Source organism: Lonchura striata, chromosome 6 (genome assembly GCF_046129695.1).
Source record: "Lonchura striata isolate bLonStr1 chromosome 6, bLonStr1.mat, whole genome shotgun sequence".
NCBI classification, from domain to species: domain Eukaryota; kingdom Metazoa; phylum Chordata; class Aves; order Passeriformes; family Estrildidae; genus Lonchura; species Lonchura striata.
The window spans coordinates 11152969-11177803 of NC_134608.1; the positions used below are offsets into that span (position 1 = coordinate 11152969).

At 38.9% G+C, this 24835-nt stretch overlaps 1 protein-coding gene across 2 annotated transcripts in view; it reads right to left on the reverse strand.

The window, feature by feature from the left end:
* The window catches only part of PPP2R5C (protein phosphatase 2 regulatory subunit B'gamma), a 75649-nt gene extending 51564 nt beyond the window's left edge, over positions 1-24085 (reverse strand). The window contains exons 1-3 of one of the 2 annotated variants that reach the window (XM_021549671.3): positions 23980-24085; positions 22385-22450; positions 7130-7289 (exon numbers count right to left, since the gene is read on the reverse strand). In XM_021549671.3, coding sequence (XP_021405346.1) covers positions 7130-7289; positions 22385-22450; positions 23980-24006 — 253 coding nt within the window. In that variant the 5' untranslated portion in view covers positions 24007-24085. Of the gene's footprint in view, positions 1-7129; positions 7290-22384; positions 22451-23831; positions 23885-23979 lie in introns of those variants that run through there. The other variant, XM_077783961.1, reaches the window with a different exon arrangement.
* Between the last annotated feature and the right edge of the window lie 750 nt (positions 24086-24835).

Sequence of the window (24835 nt, forward strand, 5' to 3'; positions counted from 1 at the left end):
ATTGAAAAATTTATAATATTCAGTCCTTCTAGTACAGCAAAGTTTAGTTAAAGAGGAATTGGTAAACATCTGTTTGTGACTGGATTTCCTGTCTCTATCTGGATTTCCTAATATTTGCACGGTCACTGTAGCACATGGGTCCAACAGTGCCATGATTTCCTTCAATCAATCTTGTACACTCAAGAAGTTTTGTGAGTGGGGATACAGTGAAAAAACAGTAGATATTGGTTGAGTTTAGAAAGCTGTACAACACAAAATCATTACCTTGAAAGAAACCTGCTTTAAAAATAGCATTAGTACAAAAAAGTAATTCCTATGGCAGATTGCAGAAGCTCATTTCAAATACTGGCACACTATTTTAATCAAGCTCTGTGCAAAATCCACCAAAATAAGACCAAACTCACTGATGTCTGTGGCCTTATTACATAGGTCACACCTACCACTTTTAAGAAATAAAGTGTAAAAATAGCATTTAAGAGTAAAAATTGGACACCAGGCTAACTAGCCTGATCTAGTTATCAGTCCAACAACCACCGATTAATATTCACGTGTATAAACTCAATGCTTGATCTGTAGAGGTCTTAAGAAGAAAGAAGTTCACTGCAGCAGCAACAATGTGTAGGTCTGATTATAATGATAATCTATGCAATGGAACAAAATGTTCCATTTGTGAATGAGGGCATAATAAAAGGCATTTTAAGAGAGATCTAAATTGAATTCAGAGACAGGTTAGAATCTAGAAAATAAGACAATACCGCATTTTAAATCCTATTTTTATGGATTCTATCCAAACTTCAGTGCAAACAAGTTTGGTAGGAAATGCTGCCAGTGACAGATGTAGTGCATTCTTCTAACACTTTCAGCTGCTGACTAATGAGTAGGTGTTTGATAGGGCAGTTGAAATGAAGAATGGCTCATTAATCCGAGCCTATGATTTCATGTAAAACTAGCTGAAGGAAAAGAATTCACACATTCACACACACTCAAGCAAAGTAGTTTTCCTCTACAACTTTTTTTTTTTTTTTGGTAGTTCTTCATTCATTAGCTATCATGTTCCTTGATCTTTAAAATGCCACATAGCAATTCAGACTGGCTAGTTTCTAAATATTTTAATATTAATTACTTTATAACCATGGATAGATCGTATGTTCCTGTATGAACACCAAACAATTGACAGCTTTTGGTTTAAGAAATGTATGTGCCTACCACAGACATTTTGATGATTATTTTAAACATCTAAAAGAAAAATTAGTACAGGAAAGTCTGTTTACACAGTACTGATAATGCTTTTAAGGTCAAAGTGTAAGGACAAAGTTGCTAAAGTAATAGGACAAAGAGCCTCCACAGTTCCTTCACATAACACATATATATACATTCACTGACAATACATACATGCAACCATACTGATATAGGAAAGAACAAGCTTCTGCAGTATTTTCCATTATGGACTTTTTGTTTCAATAAATTAAATACAACATTGGGCTGCCAAAAAAATCTATAAAAGCACAAACACAGTCAGGACCAGAAGGACAGCATTTAGCATACTGAGTTACTGTACTATAGGTCACATACAGAGAATTATCTGTTTCACAAAGCTGCATTCATTGATATTTTACATGAGAATTAATTTGTTTTGCCTCAGTGTCTTGCCTTTTAAATGAATTATGTATTAGGGAAAATTATATTTTATAGCAGCATTATCTTGTATAATTTACCATCTTACTTTGCATAAATACTTTTATCTAAACAGGAATGCTACCACCTTGCAGCTGGACACAATTCCTTAATTGTCATGCATGCACATAGGAAGTACAGTTAAACTGGAAAGGCCAGAGTACTGCATATTTGTCCTGTACATAAACTACAAGTGGCAGGAGTAGGTTTCTGCAATAAAAGTGATCTTAAACATTGAGATCTCCCATTTCAGCGGCTTACATGAAAAATGCTCATCAAAACCCTAAGCAGTCCATTACTGCCATGATTCTCACAAACTCAATTATATTGCACACATCCAGTCAGTCTCTTTTGTATCATGAAAACAGATGCTAGTTTTAAATAAACAGGCAACACACTCTGCTTAAGTTCAAATGTATTCCAGTATAAGTTTGTAGAAATTATCAACATACATGGTTGAATTTCTCCACAGTACCAAGAACAAAACTTTACTTGCTTTCTCATTCACTTGATTATCACTTTTGCTTATTTATTGGTACTTGAGAAAACACACAATAATTTTGCAATTCTGGCCTCTTGAGTGATTCTCACTTTTTCCTCCTTTTTCATGGTTTCAAAAGTTTTATCAAAATTTGGTACAACTGGGTTTTTTTAGGTCTCAGACTCAAACTGGAATCACCTCTTCTGCAATTTTGTTTAATCAGACTTTAATATTTTACAGATGATGAAAACACAGCCATCTCCTAGACAGCCATTTACAACCTAGAAACATTAGGAAAGCTTTAATAATGCTTCCCTCCCTATCAGAGTCCTGTATCACAGGCAGGCAAGTTGAGGCACCACCCTGATGTTCTTTTACACAGAACAGAGTCAGAATTTGGCAGAGTTCTGAAGTCTCTGCTTGAAGAAAAACAAGAACCATGCTCTCTGCACAAAATGTGCTCAGAAAAATGACCTGTCATGTTAATTTCTTTTCCACCCCTCCACTTTTATTGAGTAGCGTTTTTCTGTTGATTTTGGGTTTTTCAAATAGGTATGACTAATAATACTTCTAATGTTGAAACCGTGCTAAAGCAGAAACTGACATCAGCAGAAGATCAAAACCAGGACTGATCAAAATGTGTGTCAATATCTTCAACAACAAAATACCAGAATCTGCTTAATCCTATCATATGCAGATATTTTACATTATAGAAACAGTTCTATACTTCTCAGCACTAAAAGTCAGTACATATGTCCTCATCTGTCAATGTAGCGTATTTCTTCCTACCTTCATAAAAACGTTTATAAGAATATTGTATCCACGTTTGAGCTCAAAAGTCCAACTCCAAGCCGTAAATAGCAACTTTTAAAATAAATTCAGAACTGTATTTGAAAATAACAGCTGATGTCCAATCTCTATCATATTTAACAATATTTGATTTATCTGAAAGAAACCCCCAAAACCCAAATAAAACCAACAAAAAAACCTCAATCCCAAATGCATAAAATAAATCACGACACTGCATCCTAAGAGGCCTTTATATGGCTGTAAAAGGATTTTACCCAGCTTTAAAAAAGTACATATGAAAATGTTACAAAAAAAGAGTATTTTTGAATCGTGCCCAAATTTACATATGCATGACTAACATATGTTCATTGGGAAAGTTTGCAACGTTTTAGAATATTAACTAGTACTGAATTATTTTTTCAAATTTGTTATTCTAGAACTGACAGAGAACATTCCTTTTAATGAGTATTACTTGAAGGTTAAAGTTAGACTTGTGATACAACTGTATTTGACAGTGCATGAAACAATTTACCCTAGTTAGGGTGTTTAAATATTATACTTAAAAATTCTCATTGTGACATTTTCTTACATATTGTAAAGATTCAGACAAAATCCTTACAAATCTCACCACTCTGTACAGTAATTTCTATTTTACAGTTTACTACATTTACAGTTTACTAAAATCAGCACATTCATGCAAAATAACATACAAGTACATTCACCTGTTTGCACAGTTAAAAATCTCATTTACTGCGAAAAAATTATCAGTAATGTAACAATGCATTCAAGCTTCTTGCATAAAGCTGATGTGAGCATCCAAACAACCAATATTTACCATAAATTACTAACGGCTTTCTTAGGAAATCAAAAATGAAGAAACTGGTAAGTTTCTGAAGGCTGAAGCACCCTTTGCCATTTATATTTAATATGAACAAAGCATTAATCTGCACGCTTTCAAACCACAATAAAACACATCTTTAAGTCCAGTATAATTTTTTTCTCAATTAACAATTTAAAGCAGAAATCAATTTTCTGTAATCTAAATACCTATAATACCAATGTTAGCTAACAAATGGAACTGGATAAGCATAAATCAACAAGCACAAGTTTGCTGGCACAGAATTTTTTCTTTTTTTGGTGAAAATAGGTAAGATCTTTTCAAGATATTTGACACTGTTCTGAAGGCACTTCTCCAGAGATACTTCTAGGTTATCTGTGGGTAGACAAGCTACCTGTTCTATCCAACTAAATCAGGCTGCACTGCACTGTGCTGCAGGGAGCTTAACTAGTTTGCAACTTTGCTAATATATGGATCTTGATGTTCCACAAACCAATTATATCAGAGACTTCTCTTTTCTACGGTCAGCTCTCTTCTTAGAACCTCTTAATTCATAATCTATTTTCTTTTCTTTGTGCATTATATGAGCTATTCTGCTCCTCCATCTCCTGGATAATCTGAGGGTGCATAACATTAATCACAAGTTGCTTCAGTGAACACAAATCATACCACAGTAATGTCAGTCACCAGGGCAAATATGCTGGTATTTCCAGAAGCTTATCATCAGCACTTTAGTATAATATCCAAGAGAAGGTTTGCAGCATGCCTGAAGATAAAAAAGCTATTTCTTAAATAAGAAGTCTTGATGAAAAGCCACCTTGGCAGCTCCTCCTTTCCCTCCCACTATTTCAAGTGATCTCCTGACCTCATCTCCAGACCTCTGGCACAAAAGAAAGGTGGTTATCTCACCAATCTTACCAGTTACAAGCTTTCACATGTCTAACATGGACCTTAAAGTATGCAAAGACAACTCCACTCAATATTTTGTGCTTGAAATACAGTCTCATATAAAGTACATTACAACACACAGTAGTCAGTGCAACATTTGTGAGAAAATACACACCTCTTGCTCTACTACAGACAAAAAAAAGGTCCCCCAGATACTGAATACTGTATACTGTATTGCTGTACCATAGAAATACAGCCACCTGTTATGAGTAACAGCAGTTTGAAAGCTGGTTAAGTGCAGCTAACCTGAAGGAACACTATGTTCTTTCCAGCACTTCATTGAAGTCAAATCTGTCTTAATCATTTCAGTCCTTTAAATTATAGCCTGCCAGTCCAATTTAACTCCTGTCCATACACAGACATTAAAAAACACACTTAAAGATATCCAAAAAGAAAGTTTCCCAGATTCACTTGACCCACTAAATGCACATCAAGTCAAGTATCTCTTTATCTTTTAGAGGAACAGCATGACTGGCCAACAGTATTCTCAGCAACCCCAGCAGGCTGGAATTACATCAGGAGTAAGCACATGCAGTGAGCACAGCCATTGTGCAAACATCTGGTATGATCCAGGAGATTGGGTACAGCTTGATAATAAAGCTATTACCACCTTTACTAGTGAAAGGTAGCAATTACTACCCCTCACTAGATCAACAATTGCACCTGTCCTCCATAACAAAGTCTGGCCCTTGACAACCTGGGGACATACGCACAGGATCAGGCATCCACTGAGGAGAAGCTCAAGATCTTTTCACTTCTTTCACCTGAGGGTGGGGGAGTCATTGCAGACTCAAGGCAATTACAATGCACAATACTCCTACCATTTCTTCACAGATAGGTACACTGTGTCAGAAAGTGCTAGAATGCTCTGAGAAAATACCTCAGACAGTTTATAAGAATTTTTTTTTTTTTTTTTACTCCTCCCTTTTCCAACTACATGCAAGCATTCTTCTGTGCTTCACTGGCCTACTGGTTTAAACTGCAACACAGCCAAAAGTAGAAACAGATCTTAAACTTCACCACTGCAGGATGGATTAGTTCTCCCCTGTCCTATCTGCACTCATTTTCCCCATTCCAGCTCTCTGTCCACACTGCTTCTAATTGCATGCTCAGTTCTGGTATCCCTGAGCTGCAGTCCCAGGAACTACCAGAACCACTGTATTTAAAATAGGACCAAGAAACAAATTCTATTCTTTGTGTCTTTAAACAAAAGGTTATGCCACTCAATGTGGCTGTATGCATAAATTCTTATAAAAATCACTACTATAATTCAGTGTCTTTTGCTCATGTCACTCATGCCCTGGTTATCACAGCTTGTGCATGAACCTTCTATGTCAGTTTAAAAGACAGAACATATTATTCATAATCTGTGGTGCTAAATAGTCTTATTAAAAATTTAATAAATAGATTGAAATTAACTAACTAAATAAGCAGTAGTTTAGTCTTGAAATATATTAAACAGTATCTTGTATATAGGCTGCTAAATTAACATGATGGACAGTATTTCAGATTCTTTTCGTAAAAATGATATCTGTATGAAGAGAAAAATCTTGCAATCTAATTTGATCTGAATAAAAAGCAGTGTAATTCAGATAGGCTGAGAAGCAGAGTTATTTTCAAGAAATACTAATTTATTATATTAAGAAAATGATGAATGGATGAAAGAATACAATAATTTCCCCAATAATTTCACACTGCCGACACCAGTGCTACTCAACATTTCAGTGACCTATTAGGCTTTCACTGCCAATCTTGAACACTGTAAAGCAGTAAACACTGCAATTCAAAAATGTTTTTTTTTGTTTCCTCTAAATAAGACTTAAGAGCAAATAAAGATGATAAAAGCTGAATTAGTAAGAGAAGATCCATCAATTATCATCATCTTTTTGTCACAGATGGAAGTAAATATACATCTAAGAGATAAAAAAAGCCTTAAAATCAACAAAGGAAAAATTAACATGCACTAAAAAGGCACCACTCTGCCTGACCCATGCTCAGGAAAAATAGACCTGTGATAGATAGTGATAGACCAAGTCTCTAACAGTGTCAAGAGAAATTTTAGCACAAACGAAGCAAGGTTTGAGCACACTGTTCTGAGGACAGATGCCTAATATTTTGCAAAGAGATCCTAAATATTCTACTTTTATGTGAAATGAATGACTATGCCGTCACACAGACATTGCCTATACTGATTGCCAAGAAGGCAACATAATGTAAGTCCTCAAGTGTAGATAAAACAAAAGAAAAAACCACCCAGTGCAAGTATGTGCAGTTTGCAGATGTGCATACTAGATTCACTATGTTTACTGTCCAGATATTAGAGGCATCACAGCTGAGGTGCTTCTCGATCTCATGCCCAAATTTCCCCACAAGAGTAATTCTACTTTGGAAATACATACCTTTTAAAGCTGGCAGTTTTTGAAGCTCCCTGTTATTGCTAACATTAAACCTTGAAGAACTCTGACGCTTTTCCTTCTTCACTACAGTCTGTGGTGCTGGTACTTTGATTTTAGATAGTTGTGCTGGGGGAGGAGTGCTATTTGATTTTTTGTTTGACACCTGTTTAAAAAGAAATTAAAGCAGTTATTACAGCGATATTTAAAAATAAAAATCTTCTAAAAAGCCATTTTAGTCACAGAAATAACTGCAAATGAATATGCTTTTAATTAAACTATTGTATCCCTCATCCTCTGAATGTATTGCTACCTATTGTTCTGCTCATTTTTTCAGCATTCATTTCTGTACCATAGCCCTGATACAGATGGAAACAGATCACCTTGGTACATGCAGTAGCCCATTTATTTAAAGTTACCAGACAACTGGAAAGAAATTTTCAAGTAATGTAGTTCCTCAGCTACTCTCACCGCTCCCCTCCTGAGAAGTCCAGGTCTCCCAGGTATTTAAGTTCATTTTCAAAGGGACCAGAGAAACGTGTCTATTTACAGCAGGTGAACCTTTCACTGCCTATTCATCCTGTGCCTTGCTGCCAGAGTCCTAAGCTTGGCAAGGACAGTCAGGCTTTGATACAAAGTTAAAGGAGTGAGTCTTACTATTGTAGCTTTAACAGCTTTGAAAACATGGTTTACTCCTACTCAAAGCAAGTTGCTTTTACTGTAATAATTCTTATTAGATTGTCACTGTATCTCTGTATGAAGTTTATAACATAAACCCAGAAAAATGGTTCCCACTACAGGTTTTCACTTTGCTGTAATTTCACTGACTACACTTGACAGTGCTCTCTCTCAAGCTGCATAAAATGCATCATTAACAAAAGCCTGTCAGAACTTGTAGTGCTGCCTTAATTTGCCTTCATTCTTTTTTTTTTAAGGAGGAAAACAGGTTTAAAGGAGGCGATAGTTAGATTTTCAAAATATGAATAATTTCATGACATTCATTACTAGAATGATAAAACATCTAGGAGTGATCTATGCTAAAAAAACAGAAGCAGCTGACAAGGACCTCTTGCTGCAGTATTGTAATTCATTTTGCAGGCCCTTAATTTGCTGTAGAAGTCTCTTAAATTTGGAAACTAGAAGCACACACATATTAAAATATACCTTGGCACTTCTTCCTTACAGGAAAGACCATACTCTTCTCAGAAAGTGCCCACAAGATAAGCAGTATGGGAAAAAATCAGATGGGAATGGGACTCATGATGGAAATCAAGTTGTAACACTGGTACTTTGGCAGATTGACTTGATTTAATTAGAATTTTGCTAAATGTTATAGGTATGAAAGAAGCTTCATTCCTGCATGGAATAACATCTGTGGCATTTTCATAGAGATAGTGCTAAAACAAGGGAAAACAATTTTCTTCATGTTCTGAAAAGTATTTTCAGAAAAGCTTATTCATCAACAATTTGCATAGTCTTGTAGAGCATACATTCAGCATGCATGGAAATGTCACCATACATAAATATCTACATTTTCAATCTATCTGATTCAAAAGATAACTCCAAGTAATTTCATTCAATTTTTTTTCTAGTAGTATGACTCCGAAAGAATATATACTTCAAGGATAGATTAACAATTGTTATTATATTATACATAGAGCACTTAAAGAAGACTGAGAGCAACATTTAGATTTCATGAAACTCATTTAATATGACCATTTTTCAAATGTAATAGTATGAAAGCAAAACCCCTTATAGAGCCTTATAGAACAAAAAGAGGGAGACAGTACTGTAAATATTATAAGTCTCAGTTACCAAAAACACTCTAGAACTTGTTCCAGTAAAACTGGATACATCAGCAAATTGAAAGAATTTATGTACAAGTAATACCTGTTACATTGCATTTTTCAAACTATTTCACTTTTTAATCTCAGGCTCTAAATAGTTGAAAATGTTTATGCTGAAATACAAGTGATCTGCAAGGTAATTTATGTCCATTAATTGAAATTTTAAAAAGCATTGCAAACAAAAATATTAATCCTTGTTAAGTATTAATACTAAGAGTAAGCTAAAATAAAAACAGCAGTAAGAATTAGGAAACAATTACTTACTGAGTACTAAGCAATAAATGCTAATTAAGATGCATCATAAACATTTTTAATGCACAGGATTCTGTATTTTCAATATTGTTATTGAGTCTAATAGTGTTTTTCTCAACTGGCTACTTTCCACTGCAACCTGTATTTTTTCATTACTTAGAAGAGGAAAAGCCATTTTCCTGTTTCTTCTATTCCCAAACAAATTCTCCATTTCAAATTAACAGGTGCTCTCATGTGTCTGCACACATGCACACACTACAGTACCCTAAGGTAGCACACACCTCAGGGAAGCAAGTACTCTAAATTGCAGAAAAAAAATCTAAAATTAGCCAGAAGTGGTTATTTAAGAGGATGGGTAATATTTCTGATTAGAAATGTTGAAAGAAAGCTTTTTTTGTTGCTATGGTAACTTCCCATCTAGAAGTGATGACTCCAGAGTAATTCTACTCCTGAATCACTGTTTATCCATCAGATCTCCTCCTCATTCCTACCATCAAGCATGATCACCCCTGCTTTTCAGTCATGCTCCAGGCAGCCAGCACATACCAGAAAGCTGCCAGAATAATTTCTAAACCATTACTTCAATGCCACACAGCTGTACCAAATGACCTCTGCAACTGGCACTATGGTGCTACCACAGAAGGAAGAGCTGGCCTCCAGGGCTTGCAGACAACATTGGATAGAGCACCCAGAAAGAGACTTAAGTCAACTTAAGCCACAAAGCTCAGCAATTTTAACCACATCTCATAAAAAAAAGTAAAACTAATTCAACTAACAACTGTGTATTCATCTGCTAAAGATTTCAAGGTAACACACTTTCTGTGAGAGTACAGTGCTTTTGAGTTCAGATGGAAGAGCCAAACTCAGCTTCCTCCTCCCAGTAACAAACCAAGCTATCACAGACACCTCAACTCCCAAGAGTAAGTGCTGGACACCCTGCTACAGCAGTGAACACTTCAATGTATTTGACACCAGAACAGTCAAGAACCTTTTTATCAATTCTCTTTCTATGACTAAAAGAAGCAATACCTATTCTTGCCCTTGTTCTGGCAAACAACTCCCTCCCACCCAAATGTTTATATAGACAGACACATTCAATTCCAAAAGTGCTGATAAACATCTGAAAATGTGCACAAACTGCTCTGAAAAATGTCATATTGAGAATGTTTCTTCAAATCATGATTAAAACACAACTTGCAGGTTTTCTGATCAATTTATTTCTGAAATGCTAGAGCTCTACATACATACCTCAAATGAACATTAAGACAATCAGCTAAAGTGTGATTTCAACTTTTAAATTCTGATTTTAACAATTGAAAGTATGCTGATGTTCCTCAGTGTCTGTGACTAAGCTTAAAATTAATTCAATAGAGTGAAAGGTGAGGAGGAGAGAAGGTTTTTGATTTTGGTCAGTCACAACAGTTCAAGGCAGATAGCCCTTGCATCCCTTCATTCCTTGAATCCTGCTGCATCAAGCAGGATGTGGTACATTCCTTTTCTGAACATCAGTCTTTTGAGCAAAGTTGGATCTTTTATTCTTCTGACATTACACAGGCAGGTAAAGATAAGAACACAACACTAAGTTTGCAGGAAGAAAGATAAGAGTAGACAAAGCACATCTACAGTTACAGCCAATTTTTCCTTTTAAGCTAAACTGATCATCATCAAGCATCCCACAATGCAACCTTTACTTTTGGACAACTATCTAAGACACAAGAGAGAGTATGGTGGGACCTGGAAGGAGGATCCACCCTGTATACTGTGTACATCAATAAGTCTTTCAGGAGAACCTTTCTGACAATCTCCCAAAAATGTTTTTCAAGCTACCTCGACAAACAAGGGCAACCAGAAGAACTCTGCCTGACCTTACCTTTCAAAGCACTAGTAACTGAATTAGACCAAAGGACACAAAGCCTTCTGATCCACAAAATCAAAAGTCAAACCAAGGCAAGCCTAAAGTGCAGTGATCTCTTTAACGATGCAGGGTGAGGATTTGAAAATGACAGTAAAATCACTTTGATGCATCTGTCATTAGATTTAGAAAACTGGATGGCTTCCTAGTGACAAAAATTGGATCTCCTAAGCACAAGGCAATAGAGATCCTCTGCCTGCGGAAACATAGTGCTGGGCAGCAGGCTATATGGTGCTTCTTTACAGAGATCAGTCTAAGACTAATAGGCAAATTTCTGCCTTCTAATAAGTACCACCACTGAATTCAAGTTCATAACAGTGTGCACACCATTCCACAATGGTAGCAACAAAACCTTGAGGAAAAAACTCTGGACTATGAAATCTGGTAGGTGAACCCTATACCAATTTCACACATGATTACATTTTCCTGTGAAATACAAGTACACAAAGCAAAAAGCACAGAACACTTTAAAAGAATCATCAGTCTGAATCTGAAACGAGGGAAAATGCTTATTTTAATGTAGAATTAATCCCTTCCCTCTTCTCCTTTTGGTATAGTAAGTAGTCTCCATGGACTTATTTTTCATTAAGATAAACAGAGGTCTGATCTACAGCACCCAGAAGAGCTTGTTTCTTGCCAAGGCAGCCTCAGAATGCTAGGAAAGCATTCTGAATTACATCTAAAACATGCTTACAATGAAATTGAAATACAGGTTTACTGCAACTAAACACAAATCATCACAAAACATGAAAGGGACATTAACAACTTATTTTCAAAGCTGTATGAGGGCCCAGTATGTAACCAAAATAATTTGGCTAACAGGTTGAGGCTTAATACAAAATCAATGTAATTAGGCTGAGAAGCTGAATTTAAATTAATCTCTTGAGATGAGAACTGAAATCAAAGATCAAGGAGTCAAAATGGGTGGAGAGCAGCTAAAGAGCCTTCCATGTAGTTTTTTCCCCTCTGCAGTAACTTCAAAGTAGTGTGAAAATCTCTGAACACTCCAGGAATCTTGAACACTACCACAGAGCTCTCTCCTTTGCAGATCTTCACTTACTGGTTTGGGGTGGGAACAAGGACAGATAGTATCTGGCATATGGCCCAGCTGTCATCAACCTGGTAAACATATCCACACCATACCTACAGGAAGTGGGCTGGTAATGTGACAGCAGCAGCTGGGACCAAGGCAAGTTGTTCAAGACAACACTATGAGAGCAGTATGTGTCACCTGATTTCAATTCTGTGCTGTTAACAGCAGCAATTCAATATGACTTTCAAGAGGATAACATCAGAATGAACTCTTTCTACTAATGGTATTAAAGATAAGGCCTGACAGAGCTTTTAGACAGTCTGCAGTAATTCTAGTACATGCAAGTACTGGCAGAGTTTATTATGGAACCAGTAGATATGATTTTTAATGTCAATATTTTCAATCTACAGAATCACTACAAACCATACAAAGCTTGATATGAATACACTGGATACATAAAAGGAAACACTGATCCATAAACAACACAGTTTAAAATGGCAGGGAAACAACATATTTGCAGGGTACCATTTTGGACAGCAGATGTTTCTGAAGTTATTTGTTGAAGATTCTTGCTACTATGCCATTATTGTTCACTAGTTTTACAACCACAAGCCAGTCTGGACAGACATCTTAGGAAGGAGTCTCCGGAGAGGCAGCTTAGGGTGCTGAAGGCTTTGGGTGGTTTCACACAGGTGGCAATTTAGATTTAGATGTCTATTGTTTTTCCCTCAACAAAATAATTTGCTAGAATGATACCTGGATTGGCTGCTTGAATGATCTTTGTGTCTTCCTTTCTAGCAAATATGCTTATTATTGTTAAACACACTCAGTAGTTGAGATTACTGCTGGAGATTACTATCCAGTGTATCTCAGCATAATTTATTATGTTTTTATTACAGCAAGAGCTGCATCCTAAAGTTTGAGGATCCATGCTGTTCTAAGGATAAGCAAAAAGATTAACTTTTTAACGTGATAGTAATAACAAAGTTTATATATTTTAGCACTCATGGATTTATGCTGTAGTATTTGTTTAACAGCTGTGATTTTGCATTTACATACAGCAGTGCTACTGCTGGCTATTATCAACGTCCAACCACGGAGTTCCATTAGTGTTTTGCCAGAGACAGCATGGAGTCTGTTGAATTGCATCAATGACTGAGATGTTTCTTACAAACAGTGAAGGCCATCTGGGCCTCTTTGCTGTGGAGCCCACAACAAACTTTACAGTCACAAACCACTTTAGAAGACTGATCCACAACTTGCTGAAGCACTCCTGCCTTTCTTGCTGCTGTTTATTTTTCACACCACAAAGCATTGCTTGTATTTCCTGTTAGCTGCTTACACACAGGATTCAAATTTTATCTTCTAAAGAATTGTATCATCACAGCTTTGTGTAATAGACTGGACTTGCAACACACCAAACCAATCCCATGTTTTAGCTTAGTGTGCTTCATCCTTGACATTAATACACTATAATTTTACATTCACAATTAAATATCAGTAGCATAAGGCTTGTTTTCCATTTGCTTCTTGTAAACTTAATTTTGCTTAATTTACTCCAGGAACAAGCTGGCATTTGATTCCCTTCACTCAGAGCTCAGATTTTTAACCCAAGGTTGCAGAGTAGTGGCAGAGACTAGTGGGTGCTCAGACTTCAAGTAGATTCACACTGCTTTCCATTTGCTGAAACACCACCGTCAGTGAGCACCTGGTACTTCACTAAAACAGCAATGCAACACTTGTTTCCTAATGTATCTTCTATCACAAAATTTCAAAGCAAGAAATGTCCTCAGAGAAAAAAAAAAAAACACCAGTTAGCTGATTATATAAGATTTAAACCAAATAATGTCCAAAGTATTATTTTAAAACATTTATATGAATACAGGGATGAAGACTCTAGATAAAGGATGGCCTGGCTTAAGTTACTTTAATTATTGATTTTCATTATGATTTCTCTCTGATGAGCCTAAAGCATCCTTTTACTTTACAAAACCCCAAAACAACCAAAACTATCTTTGTTCTTCTTAGATATATATATGTACATACACATATGCACACATATATATGCAAGGTTCCCACATTTGAAGGACATCACACACTAACTCATTCACTTTAGGCACCAACTGCTATACTGCACTGTAAATTTTAATTATATACAGCTACTGATGAGCTAAGGCAACTGCACATGTGGCTTTACCACTGAGGTCCATATTTTCATGCTCCCTGATCTATTCATAGAAGCTTCTCACTTCACACACTCATATTAAAATCTTTTTTTACTTTGTCTCCTGCCCACCAATTTGGTGTTTGTATTAGATGCCATTTGAGAGAGATATAGTCCATGACAAGAAACCTGGTCTAGTGGAAGGTGTCCCTCCCCATGGTAGGTGGCTGGAACTAGATGATCTTGTGGGTCTCTTCCAACCAGACCATTCTATAATTCTATGAATAATAACTGTAGCTGCTTCTACAGAACTGTTATACCAAATAATTTCATCTTTGGCTCACATCATGCTTTTAATTTACATGTCGCTGGAGAAGCTTACTTGTCAGTATTTCAGACTGCTAAATGGAGAAGTGATGAGGAAGTATATAAAAGTCACCATAAATGTGTAACAAATTATAATATTTGGCAGTCATCTTTTAAGAAGCACATTCAGGAATAGGCCAGGATTTTTTTTCCTAGCTTTTGGCTGGTTGGTTTCTGTAAATGGCCCTCTAAGCCTGTTGCAGGGAAGGACGCACAAACAAAAAAACCCAAGGCCTACCATCCCACTTCTAGAATTACAAATTTATTCTGGTTTCAAATGAAATTGAGGGGGGAAAAAATGCACACAAGGTATGTTTGTAGTCTGTGAACATATTGGTAGATTCAGCAGCTACCTGATTTTTCTCACTGTTTGTATTATAAAAGATAACTACATTAATAATTCTGTATTACATGTATTAATGTACATCTCAGTACTCTGAGTGGTAGGCCTTAACTCTTACTAAAAAATTTAAGAGAAGCAATTTGAAACAAAGGATGAAAAGGATTTTTTTTCATTACAAAATGCTGCTATCCATTTTTGAAAGTCACTTGGCTCCTTTTGATTAGAACAGCCTTTACCTTCATTGCTGTGCTGCTTCAATTCAGGCAGAATTCAGAGAGCTTAAAAACACCATTAGGAAGCAGAGGATAGAAAGTACTAAACCACACACAGTTCTCACACCTCATATGTTACACAAGGAGTTGTCAGCCTTGTGTAAGAAGTAGAAGGGCACAGGATCCTGTTTTCAGAAATGTCCCATTTTAGGTAATAAAACACTTGTACACAGCAGTGTTTGGTACACTTTAACATCACCATTAATTTTAAAAGCAGAATGTTAAAGTTACATAACAAACACCATTAAGGTAACTCCACTATTCAGTATTAAGGTGCCTTTGCTTGGAAGGCAGAAGGAAATTCCAGTTCCCAAAATCAAAAAGCCAAGATGTCAATAAAAATTTGAAATAGGAAAATTATGGAAGTTAAAGACAAAAAGTTTCATAGATGCTTTAAGAATAACACATGGCATCTCTTTACTCAGCAAGTAATGTCTCATTTAGTACTAAGGGTGTATACCCTAAAGTATTTTTAATGGTTATATCAACTCATTAAAATAATCTCTCTAGGAAAGAAAATCAGAACTTGAAGACATGATCAAAAATCAGCTTTCAAATTTATTTTTTAAAGAAGTTGGCACACCAATTTAAAACCAAACAAACCCACTCCAAAGCCCACAGATTTTATTTTCTATCAGGTATAACTGATTCAAGAGAAAATCCATCCCGACTTCATACAGTTTTGGTTTAAAATCCTGTTTTGCTAATGTTATGAGTAAAATCCCAAACTAATAACCCTAGAAAGCTATATAATGGGTCTAACACTGTCTATTTTTAGTCCTTCCATGATTCTAAACTGAGAGGACAAGTTGTTTGAAATTTCAATTTTATTTCATAATATATCTCTTTTTCCAAATGCAAGACCACCAATTTTAAGATCATCTTTATCTACTACTGCATGGGACTGGCTCATGAAAGCACTGGCTATGCTTGCTGCCTGTCCAGCTGGGGCACACCACTGAGCACACACTGAAGAGAAAAGCCAGGGCACAGCTAGGGTTGTTATGAAGACCCCTGCCAGTGCTAAATATATCTCTTTGTTAAGGACACCAGCTTCTGTGAAGAACAAATAAAGAACAATCTTATACCTCAAAGATGATAACTGCCACATATCCAAAATGCAGTGCTATTGAGTTACAGAAAGTGCCCCAATGGTGTGAGGATTGACACAGCTGAAGGATAGGATGCCATTCAGAGAGGCCTGGACAAGCTTGAGAAATGAACCCATATGAATCTCATGCAATTTAACAAGACCAAGTGCTGGTGCTGCACCAGGGTCCAGGCAGCTCTGGTATCAACCCAGGCTGGGGATGAACAGATGCAGAGCAGCCCTGCTGAGAAGGCTTTGGGGTGCTGGTGGATGAGAGGCTGGACATGACCCAGCCATGGGCCCTGGCAGCCCAGAAACCACCTGTGTGTGGGGCTGCATCCATAGCACCAGGGGCAGCAGGGGAGGGAGGGGATTCTGCCCCTCTGCTCTGCTCAGGTGAGACCCCACCTGGAACACTGCATCCAGGTGTATGATCCTCAGCACAGGAAGGACATGGAGCTGCTGGAGCACGTCCAGAGGAAGGCTACAAAGACACAGGGACGGAGCACCTCTGCTATGAAAGACTGAGAGGATTGGGATTCTTCAACCTGGAGAAGAAAGGCTTTGGGGTGACCTAATTGCAGCTTTTCAGTACCTGAAGGACACCTATAAGAAAGATGCAGAAACTTTTTACAGGGGCATGTAGGGACAGGAGAAGGGGGAATGGGGAATAGCTTTAATCCGAGATTAAATATCAGGAAGAAATTATTTACTGTGAGAATGGTAAGGCACTGGAATAGTTTCCCCTAAGAAGTTGTGGATGCTCCACACCTGGAAGTGTCCAAGGCTAGGCTGGATGGAGCTGTGAGCAAACTGGTCTAGTGGAAGGTGTCCCTGCCCATGGCAGAGGGATTGGGACTAGATGGTCTTTAAGGTCCCTTCCAACCCAACCCATTCTGTGATTCTACAGCTGAACAACAAAATAATGGAAAAGACCTAAATGATGGATGGATATCTACCTGTGACAAGCAGGTATTTCCAGAAATTATTTAGGAGCAGTCCTAATACACATTAACAAGGAAGAGAAAACAATCCCAGAACTTCCTCCATTCCTCAATCCCCAAACCTCAACCTCTGCCGTGGTGCCTAAATGAACTGCCAAATTAATACTTACTTGTGAAAAGACTTTCAAGTATAACTTAAATTCTGAAGTAAAAAATTCTAGTCTCAAACTGGACACTATGTAACAGTCCCCAACTTCAAGATCAGGTATGTTTGTTTCTCATGGTAAACAGTACCACAATGAAAATCACAAACAGCAAACATGGGAAAATTAAGCAGCATATATAGAGAATATCCACTCAACTTTCTAAATAACTTCTGCTGCTGATTACAGAAATCTGTTACCACAAAATAGTGCTGGATTTATTGCTTTTGTCTATTCCTTGTTTTTCTTTAAATGTTAGGATACTTCCACATCCTATCTCAACTAAAAAAAGCCATGCAAAAAACATCAACACTGCTTCTACTATTCATTCCTTTTGTAATTTCCTACTTTTAAGTGACAATCCTATGTGCTCATATAATCAGGAATCATTAAAAGTAGAGAGAATACTGACAGTCTTTCCCTACCATGTGCTGGCTAATATAGGAAAGGTAATCATGGAAAACTAAATAGCCACCTCTGGAGGTTCTTTCAGAGAGATGAAAATCTTTACTTGTGCTGAAGTGTTTTGAAGATGGCCTATCAAACAGAGATTTCTATAATTTTTTTGCAAATCCATTTACTGAAAAGTATTACCATTAGTCTAAATAGCTTAAGAAAATAACTTTTAAATTAAAAAGGCCTCAAAAATCAGGGAAGAAAAGCTTCTGAAAACAAAGCCTTACAAAATTTATGCACTGGAAGCCATTACAGTAATAAACCTACTGAAAAGTGATGGCTGTGAGACAGTGGCAGGATAGAAGCATGGATCAGCATTTAAAATATTTAAAATTATTTTTAAAATTGGTTTCAGCAGTGATTACAGTCCAACATAAGCAACACATGCCATCAATATAATTTCTTGCACAGCAAGAAAAATGGCTAAATACAATTTGCATTTTATTAATTTTGATTTGCCTACACGAAAAAGAAGGAAGAAACACAACAAAATACCTTTAAAGCAGAAAGAACCAACAAGGACAGCACGTGGAAACAAGAAGATAACACACACACATGCTTCTCAAAACCACATTAGTCTTCTGTTTGCTTTTCTGCATGGCAGAAGAATGAATTATAATTTCTGTTTTCATTTGATGACAGTCACCAAGCCAATACTTTCTCAAACAACAAAAATAGTCTTTGCCTTCTACAGACTACTCAGCATCTGGATTGAAAATTAATACTAATTAAATTCAAATGTTTCATGCCAGTTTAGGTCAGTCCAGCTAGAAACAGAAGAAGCTATCCCTCCCTGTCACCTCGTTTTATACCAGACTATTGTCATGTATGAAAGACTCCCAGCTACTTCTGACCCTTCCATCCCCCGGGTGAACTATAGTGAATTAATTGTCCTGGACTGTTCCAGTGACTGGTGAAAAGAGCAAGATTTAGCACCTACTCTCACACAGACAAAAAAAAAGTCAGGGTTAAAATTTTAACTTCCTTCCCCTGTGGTAGTATTTGAAAACCACTGCTAAACTACTGCACTTGAATTATTTTAGGTGTTAGGTCGTGTTTTTCAACAGCCATTAACTATTACCAAGTCACCTTCTCTAAAAAAATCAGACTTCACAAATTACTACTGCCTCAATTCAAAAGGACACCTCCACACCCCTGTGACAAAACAAAACTCTAGAACAAAGCTTATCCAGCAGACAATTTCTTCAAAAGCCAGTTAGATCACAGGGTATATGTCCACAAGGTACCAATGGAATGGCCAATCACCACACCCAGGGGGTTTAATTTTTAGTATTAGTTTTTGGTGCAAATGTAGTTTTTGGGCACTGTTAAACAAAGGCCTCAAAAATTTACCAGAGCAGAGACACTACTCACATAGGGAGGAAAAACAATACACAACAGATTAAGTCTTTGTTCACATCCTGAAGACACTAGTATGCTGGATTAACTGATGAAATAAGAGGTTATACTTAAAGGAATAGATTTAACCGTTTTAGAAACTGTTTAGTCTAATTTATTAAGGTTTACTAACAGGTTAGAAAATAAGCTTAGGAGATTAATCATATTAGCTTTTTTCTTAAGTGTTCAATAAATGAGCAACATGCAACTGGAAACTGGAGTAATGGCATTGGGTACAGAAGGACAAGGTGCCCTCACCTCAGAGACTGTGCATTTCTGGTACCTCTGTCACAAAAAGGAGAACAGTAGATGGAAACAAGAGAGACAATCAAAGTAACAAGAGTCCTCCTATGCAGGAAACATTAAGGATTTTTTTTGGGGGAAAGCCTAAATACAAAATATGTATTAAAAAAAAAAGTCAATTACATAATTAATATTTTAATACCAATTTTACACAACTTCCAGTTAAACAAACCTCTAAACCGCATACTGGCTTAAAGAAAAGTATACCAGGATACCAGGATGGAAGATCATACATATACATCTACTCTGATTCTCTCTCCTCAAGCATAGCAATTCAGAATGGAGGTCCTTGTAACTCCATATGTAGCAAGGCTTTTTTAGTATTACATTGAGTAACCACACTCAGTTAATGCAAGAACCATCAGCTTAAGTAATTTTCATCCTCTTTTAGCATGGGCATTCTGGATCTAGTATACCAGGAATCATTTCAATCCCTTTTCAAACTTGCTGTACAGTTTCCATCAACTGAAACCTCATTTCTCTGACTGCAAGACAGGAAAAACACATGCTCATTTTTGTAAATACTAAGATCTATTTTACTTTTTTATCTATAGAATTTCAAGGCATCATGTATTTAGTTAAGTGCTATAAAAGTATCTATAAATAAAGTATTTGTGGGATGCTGCTGCTTATGTTGTCCCTGTTCTTTGATCAGCAGGCAGTTTCTAGTCTTTACAATCTTCCATTTGCATTAAGTTCATTTGCATTAAATGCATATGCATTAAATGCATTTTGAGAAACAAAAAGCTGAAATGAACCACCATATTTCCAAACCTACTCATAGTCTAGAAGAGAATTTTTTAAAAGCCATATTAAAACACATGTAGAATGACAACAACCTTTTTTGAAGAGAAAGGAAACCTAGAAATGTATTAACAACATGCTCCTGAATATTTTTGTATTTACCAATCTTCACTATGTTAGCAAATAGCCACCTTTCTGCCCATATAAGCACCAGCTAACATACAGCAGGATTACAGCCAGCCACGTTAGAATGCCAAGTCTACATTACCATTTGTGTGCAATTACTCCATTAATTAAGATAATGAGTCAAGCACTGAGGTGTTCAAAACTGCATGGAGACTAAATAATGCCCACTGGGAATGGGAACCATACTATACGTGTCAGTCACATTCCCAGTTCCTTTCCCATTCTGCCCCTGCTCACATATGACCAAATATCCTAGACAAGTAAACTGTACTTTTCATTGGGAATTCTACCTGGAAGGACAAAAGAAACAGTGTATGAACAGTAAAACATGCTTCAATTGAGATTAATCTCTCTCACATTTCAAGTTTAAAATCTAGATCTGCAACAGAAAGAAATGGCAAAGAAACCCACATATACATTTTTAGCTAGCATACAAAGCTCTTTACCTATTATCTTGGGGAGCTTTACACTTGATCCTGAAGTACCAAGAGGGAATAAGAAAATTAGTCTTGGTCTCAGCAACTTGTCATTCAGAAGCTTGAGAAAATAAGTAGTCAACAAATGTACTCCAAAGATTATGATAATAATGAGCCTTACAACTACATAGGAATTAAAATTATGGTCAAGTGACACTCTTTTTAATACCATAGCAATATACTGCAAAGACAGAACACATCACAATGAAGTACATCTATTTACACCACTATAAACATCTACACTGATAAATTTTTCACTTCATTCTACAAGCTCCCCCTAAGCAGTTAAGATCCTTTCTAGTAGCTAGCTTCCCTCCATCAAAACTCAATCACTTTTACAGGAATTTACCAAAATACTTTTACACATAATTTACAAGTTTTAATGATCTTAATTTGTGACAGTAGCATGAATCACTCTGCACAACAGACAAATGAGAACTCACTGAACTGCATACAATAAATAGTCTAAACCACCTATCCCTAACAGTCATTTCAGGGCAGGAAAAACAGTAAAGCTGGATGAGTGTTTTGTTCTCGAACATTATCTTTCAGCATCAAGACATGTTTAGAGGATTAAATATATAACTTTTCATAACTTACTATGAACATTTTAAAGGAAATTAATGTAAATGGTGGATTTCCAAAGCAAACAAAACTTCTAATTCTAAGTTTCTGGATGAATGTGTGCAAGGGAGTAAATACTGATTTAATAATCCCTTTTCAAATTGCTGTGCCTTGCTAGTGGGCAAAACAGAAAGAAATGCAGAACAATTAGTCAAAAATGGCACACTTCATCGTATACCTATAAAAAGGAACTACACAACACAACAGCTGGCAGCCTTTGATTAAGCCTAAGGTCTCCTGACAATAAACCAGGCTACTGACACTCAACTGACATGCCAGCGTTGACAGTTTGAGAGAAGGGACCTCTGGGAATTACAGAGGAATTCTAAAAACGTTATTGAGCAACAAGAAGAGATGCCCAAAAACTCACAATAAAAGCAGAAAATAAGACAGATGTACATCTCATAACCAAAAAAGGTAATAGATGAGTATTTAAGACTGTAGCAAGCAAATATTTATTTACTCTAACTAAAACTGACTTCCTTAAAAGCATTGTCTTATCTCTTGCCAAATACCAGGGCAGTAGTTCCACATTTTCCCTCAAAACTATAATCATGTCAAAATTATAATGTAAAAAAACTTTAAAACACTTTTTAAAAGTTACTACAAACAACTGTGAAAAATACTATGCTTTTTAGTAATATTTACCTCATGTTCTTGGTTATCTTGCCCATCTTTGCCACTTTTTCCACTCTTGACTGATTTTGCAGGTTCCTTAAAAAGAAAATTTGCAGTTTCAGTTGTTTTTTGGTTTTTTTTTTTTTTTTTTTTTTAAGGAGATCTAGATAGATTTTCTAGTCAGGGAATCAGGCTTTTTTAAACACTTACAAAAAGTAATAAAATGGACAGAATAAAAATGATACAAGTTAACTGGATGATGATAATACTGAACTACAAGTCTCTACAAAGCCACTTTAAACACTTTTCATCTGTAGAAAGACATTGGAATTTTATTTATGCCTCAAAATTCACTTATAAAGGTAAGCTTTCACACAGGCAGGCAGAGACAAAGAATGCAAGTGATTTGAACCATGTCCAAGAAATTACTTAGTTCTATTACCTTGCTGTCGTTGATTTTTTGGTTCAGAAATATTTGTATTTAGTTTAGCTTTGAAACTAGCATCAGTATAGTACTCGTTTTACACTTTATTATTTTCTCTGTTCTGGGGGCTAGGAAGTCCAGTGTTAGAAGTAGGTCCACAACTCAATTTTTTGCCTCACAGCATTGCACTTACCTTGAATCCTTCACCCATTTTTGAGTTTTGTTACTCTCAGAAAAGTGAAGAAAAATTTCAATGCTTTTAATATCGAAAGTGCCGAGGATATTGGGAAAATTTAAAGCAAACAACCCCCACGAACCACAACACTCAACCTCCCTACATGTAATTTTAAAATGACAAATTAAAAACTAAACAGAAGCGGTCGAGAGGGGACAGCAGCTGGCTGAGGACAGCACACTTCACTGTTTCTGACTTCCACTCGCGGCTAATTGCCTATCACACAAAATAAAAGTGCAATCCAGCTAACTTCCTGCCGGATTTACAAGTTTTCTGCGATCATTACTTGTGCAAGCCCCTTTCGAAGCCTCCAGACAAATCACTCCCTGGAGCCTGAGGCAAAGCGGGGCCAAAGCTACGTTCGCTCTATTGTCAGGAGAAGGAGCTGAAAGACTCCGAGGGGCGAGCAGCGCTCCTCCAATACTTACGGAGATCCCCCAAGCGCAACTCCCACTGCAGCCAGAGCTACGCGCCAGCCAAACTTCCCAGGACGGGGCCCGGGCAAGAAGCCGTAGGGACTTGCCGTGGAAATAATCCCTTCCCCCTCCCCAACGCCCCCGGACCAGCCCCGAGCGAGACCCCCCTCCCCGCTCCGCCTCAGCCGGCCCCGGCTGAGGACACGTTTCCCATCCCCTCCCTGCAGCGCTCCCCCGCACGCCAAACCCACGGCCGCCCTCCACCGACTCCCTCCCTCCGCCGGCGAGACGGCACCAGGACCCCGCCTCGGCACCCCCGGCCTAGGCCCCGCCGGGAGCTGCCCCATCCCCGGCAGCCGGCGGAGGCGGGCACAGGGCGGGGAGGAGGGAGCTGCCCCTCACCGGGGCTGCCCCTCGCGCGGCTCTCCCAGCGCCGGGAACGGGCGCCGCTCGCCGCTGCCGCCCCCCACCCCAGGCCCCTCCTCCCCGCGGGGCCTGCACCCCACAGCCTCCCCGCGGGGCTCGGCCTCCCCCGATCCCCCCGACTCACTTTCTCCTTCTTGTTTTTATTCGGCATGGCCGCGGAGGCGCAGCCCCCGCCGGCCCCGCTTCGCTCCGCGCCGCGCCCGCCGCGCGCTGCCGCTCCCCCGCTCCGCGGCGGCCTCGGCGCTCCCCCTTCCTCCCCCGCCCGCGGGGAGCGGGCCCTGCCCGCCCATTGGCTGCGCGCGTCACGTGGGCCGCAGCTCGCGCCGCGTCACCGAGCGGGCGGGGATGGCGGCGCCCCCCCCCGGGCTCGGGGCTCTGCCGGCGGGACCGGGGCTCTGCCGGCGCCCCCCCCCGGGCTCGGGCGCTCTGCCGGGGGGACCGGGGCTCTGCCGGGGGGACCGGGGCTCTGCCGGGGGGACCGGGGCTCTGCCGGCGGGACCGGTGCTCTCCCGGCGGGACCGGGGCTCTCCCGGCGGGACCGGGGCTCTGCCGGCGGGACCGGGGCTCTCCCGGCGGGACCGGGGCTCTCCCGGCGGGACCGGGGCTCTGCCGGCGGGACCGGGGCTCTGCCGGCGGGACCGGGGCTCTCCCGGCGGGACCGGCGCTCTGCCGGCGGGACCGGCGCTCTGCCGGCGGGACCGGGGCTCTGCCGGGGGGACCGGGGCTCTGCCGGCGGGACCGGGGCTTCCCCGGCGGGACCGGCGCTCTGCCGGGGGGACCGGGGCTCTGCCGGCGGGACCGGGGCTTCCCCGGCGGGACCGGGGCTCTGCCGGCGGGACCGGGGCTCTGCCGGCGGCTCCCCCGCTCCGCCCGGGCTCCGGCCACGGCTCGGGGTGCTCCCGCAGGCTGAGCGGGGCAGCGGGACGGGCCGAGGTGTCCTCAGGGCCCCGAGGCTCCGGCAGGCTCTTTCTCAGCCCGTG